At 37.2% G+C, this 4348-nt stretch overlaps 1 protein-coding gene across 4 annotated transcripts in view; it reads left to right on the top strand.

Moving 5' to 3' along the window:
• The first annotated feature begins 620 nt into the window (after positions 1–620).
• The window catches only part of Myo9a (myosin IXA), a 227184-nt gene continuing 223456 nt past the window's right edge, over positions 621–4348 (top strand). For 3 of the 4 annotated variants that reach the window (XM_023712464.1, XM_023712465.1, XM_023712467.1), the window contains exons 1-2: positions 622–647; positions 3795–3892. In XM_023712464.1, coding sequence (XP_023568232.1) covers positions 3855–3892 — 38 coding nt within the window. In that variant the 5' untranslated portion in view covers positions 622–647; positions 3795–3854. Of the gene's footprint in view, positions 648–3794; positions 3893–4348 lie in introns of all 4 variants that reach the window. The other variant, XM_023712466.1, reaches the window with a different exon arrangement.

A 4348-nucleotide genomic window follows, 5' to 3' on the forward strand; every position in this document is an offset into this window, starting at 1 on the left:
CAAGATGTTCTGCTCCTGAATCAGCTGGGTGGGTCTTGCCTCTAGCCTCTTTGCAGGGAGTTCTGCTGAAGGGTTCCGTGCTGGGCCTGCATGCAGCCTGGGTCAAATGAGGATCCGCGGCCCCGGGTCGTCTCATTCACTCGCCGGGCCTGTGCTCTGGGTTGTTCAGGATCCAGCGGCCTGGGTCATCTCATTCACTCTCCGGGCCTGTGCTCTGGGTCTGTTCAGGATCCTGCCAGGCCCTGGGTCGTCTCACTCACTGAACCTGCGCTCTGGGTCTGTTCAGGATCCCGCAGCTCCGGTTGTCTCACTCACTCGCCGGGCCTGCACTCTGGGTCTGTTCAGGATCCCGCCAGGCCCTGGGTTGTCTCACTCACTAGCTGGCCTGCACTCTGGGTCTGTTCAGGATCCCGCGGCTCCGGTTGTCTCACTTACTCTCCGGGCCTGCGCTCTGGGTCTGTTCAGGATCCCGCGGCTCCGGTTGTCTGGTGAATATTAGTTTTTTTGTTCAAAGTGTATGCATTGCCATTTCATAATACTGAGGAAAATTTTGGGTTCAGTTTAACATTTTTTTGGTACCAGGGATTGATCTTGGGGCCTTGTGTTTGCCCAGTAGGAACTTATACCACTGAGCTACCTCCCCAAGTGTAAGTTTAACATTTTTTTGAAATCCATGTTAGACATTTAAATTGTACATATCCTAATGAATTTGAATAAAACATTTTTAAGTTGTTTTGTCACTCTCAAGATGTTTCTCCTTTCTGTCTTACTACATCTAATGCATTATGCCTCCTTGGGAAGCAGGTGTGGCACTGCAAACGCATATTGTAGATAGCAGAACTGATTATCTGTTCAAAATTTACAGTGGGACAGAACTGATTTACTATTGTTCAGAGGTGGTCTAAGAAATGCTTAAGAATTTGGTCTTTGAAAAAGATTGACTTGACTACTGGCTCATCTGCTTATTAGTTGTTTTTTTTTTTTTGGCGGAACCAGGGATTTAACTCAGGCCCTTGCGCTTGCCAGGCAAGCAGTTATTCTACTGAGCTATCTCCCCAGCCCTGCTTATTAGTTGTGAGACTGGGCAGTTCACTTAATTTGTTCTCAGACCTACTTAAGTGGTAAAGGAATTTTTCTTTTTTTTTTTTTTTTGGTTGTGTGTACAGAGGACATGAAGTAGTGTATTAGGAGTTAACATAAGAGCTTTTGCTGAATTGGATCCAGGGATTAATTGGTATCTTTCAGTGGAAGGGATTCTAAGAATTGTTGGGTCATGCCTTGGCTTTCCTTGGATCCTGACATGTTCTATGGCTGAGCGGTATTTGTGTCTTGTGACTTGAATGCTTTTCCCAGAGCTTTGGAATACCCTTGTGTTCTTATAGGACCTTCTAGAAATGACTAGAATTAGAGCTGTCTGATCTAGTATATATAAGTTCTTGACTCATGCCATAGATTGGTTACTGTGGCTTTAGACCATACATTTGTAAGAAATGGTTCTCTTTATTCCAAGGGGGGAAAAAAAAAAAAAAAAAAAAAAGCCCTGATAGCACTTTCCTTCCTACTTACACTTGAGTCTTTGTCTCCCTTAGGGTCAGCTTCCTAAAATTTCCTGAATTAAAATACCTAAGCTAAAATAAGGGCATTTTTGGCCTGGTGGATTTATCTTTAGTTTTTCTTCTACAGTTGTCATCAGGGACACAGCTAAGGAAATCAGAACACATTTGAAAAAATTGCATTTATATTTTAGTGCTCCTTTATTTTACTTTCCCAATATTCTATAGACATTAATTGCTTAAGTTAGTTTTTGTAAGAATCATTGCTGTATCATTGAGTTTGTACAAGTGGAAAAATAGATCTGTTTACCTTCTACTTAGTAGAAAATTGCTTCTAAATCATAAAATGAATGAAATGATTTCTGGGGAAGGCTATGTGAAGGAATTTTTTAGAAAAGGTTTGCCAAAAAAAAAAAAAAGAAAAGATTTGCTATATGTCAAAGAAAAATAATGGCTTAGTGAGGACATCATGTCCATAGAATATGTCTTAAAATTGCTTGCGAGAAATTTATAGACTGAAAATTAAATGTATTCTCAGAACTTTTATTGCAGAAAATTTAAAAATTTTAATTATGTATATATATACTTCTTATAGAAAATTTAAAAATAAAGAACTATTCTGTTCTTTGAGATAGTCTTGCAGTATAGTTCAGGTTGGCCTTGAAACTCACTGTGTAGCCCAAGCTGGGCTTGAACCTGTGATTGTTATACCTCAGCCTCCCAAGTGCTGGGATTATAGGTGTATGCCATCATGCCCACCTAGAAAATAAAAATATCAACACCATTCTTTTTTTTTTTTTTTTTTTGGCGGAACCAGGGATTGAACTCAGGCCCTTGCTCTTGACAGGAAAGCGGTTATTCTACTGAGCTATCTCCCCTGCCAACACCATTCTTTTTTTCTTTTTTTCCAACACCATTCTAAGTGTTCAATTAAAATTTTATTTTTAGATGTATTCTTTAACGCATTGTTACAATACCTAAAACAAGTTTGTTTTCTTTATCTTTATCTTTATTTTTTATTTTTTTTACTTGTAGTTATCCTCCTGTTTTTAGCCTCCCCAGCGCTGGGATCATAGGTGTGTGCCACAACCAGACTGACTCATTTGTTGTTCCTGGGGGCAGAGCTGCCACAGCACGTGGTGCTAAGGGTCAAGCCCCTTGCACTTGCCTAAGCAGACATTTCGTCTGCTGAACTAAGCCCCCCACTCCTTTCTTTTTAGACATGATTCTCAATACATAGCTTTTTTTTTTTTGAATGAGTACTTTATTTCTCAAGAAGGAATTTTTCATTTAGTTCATTTCAGTAATTTAAGGATTATGTACTCCTGTAATTCCTTACTGTATTTTTCTCACTGACTTGATGCAGTAAGACAGGTAATATAAAACCTGATTGAAGAAAAACAAAATGAAGTATCAGTAAAAAATTCAGGTAGTAGTTCTCTGTTTATGGGAATTCTTTGGAGAAGAGGGATTAAAGAAGTAAATACCATGAGAGGTTTTAGACAGTGCAAATAGAAAGGAGTGTAAGAACATGTAGTAAAGGGATTTAAAGATTTAGATTATATCTACAATGTTACTGTTTGACTTTTTGGGAACTGGAATGCAGTTTACACTAAAAAAACTTGATAGTCTGCAACTGTTTTTATTGGCTCTTGTAGAGTGTATTTGTTGAAGGCTTTTGTATTTTGCCATATACTTCTTTCTTTGGTTGGTTTCTGTGTTGTCTATATTAACTTCATTAGGAACAATTTATGAGTTTAGGATCTACTTCCTAACTACATTACTGCTTCATCTATAATTTGTTTTGATATTACCAGAATTTAGTTCAGTGCCCTGTTTATGGTGGGTGCTTACTAGATATTTGTTGAACAAACATTTGCTAGAGGAATTGAACTCTTATAAATTCCTTGAATCTGCAGAACTCTTCAGAACTTCCTAAAACCAATCTTGGTTTCAGGATTTTTAAAAATAAGAACTGCTAGCTTTTTATCTTAAGTTACTTTTGAAATCAATGTTTTGGTGATTGTAAAAGGAAGAAAAAAGTAACCTGATATTTTGGTAGGTACATTTTTACTTTATTTACTTAGTGAAATAAGAGGTCTATTAACTCTGTGTCTAAATACTCCACCAGCTCTAATTTGTATTTATATATAGGTACACTTATCTTAAAATACCGTATTTCTGAAAGGCTCACATTATTAAAAACCAGTAATCTTGGTTATTTCCCCCTTGTTTAAACAGGATTGCTTCACAGTGGAAGGAGAAGATTTGAGGCATGACTTTGAACGCTTACAACTGGCTATGGAGATGGTAGGATTTCTTCCCAAGACACGAAGACAGTGAGTTCATACCTTATGTTGTTATACTTCTAGTAGAGAATAAATCATGATGTGTTTTGAAGATTTCCCTCCCTTGGTTCAATTTTAAAGTTGTTTAACTGTTGCCTCATTAATCTTTAGCGTTGTTTTTCATTGTCATACGTTCTTTGGGAATCTAATGAAAACTAGAACTGTTCATTTTCTGAAATGCACATCCCTAAACATTTGCACATAATTATTACAGTTTGTTTTGCTCCAGGTTTACCTTACTTTAAAAACCATTACTTTATAACATTTTTTAATATGCTATTTTTATAGCTCCACATTTTCTTTATCATTTATCTGTTTTTAGTAAGTCATGTATGCCTATTGGCAAAGTAACCTTTTATGTATGTCATGCATACTTAATTTATGGGTATGCCCATACTTAATTTATGGGTATACTATTAAAGACACAACTTTGACTCTCACCAGAAG

The sequence above is a fragment of the Octodon degus genome, unplaced genomic scaffold (assembly GCF_000260255.1).
Source record: "Octodon degus isolate 3935 unplaced genomic scaffold, OctDeg1.0 scaffold00026, whole genome shotgun sequence".
NCBI lineage: Eukaryota > Metazoa > Chordata > Mammalia > Rodentia > Octodontidae > Octodon > Octodon degus.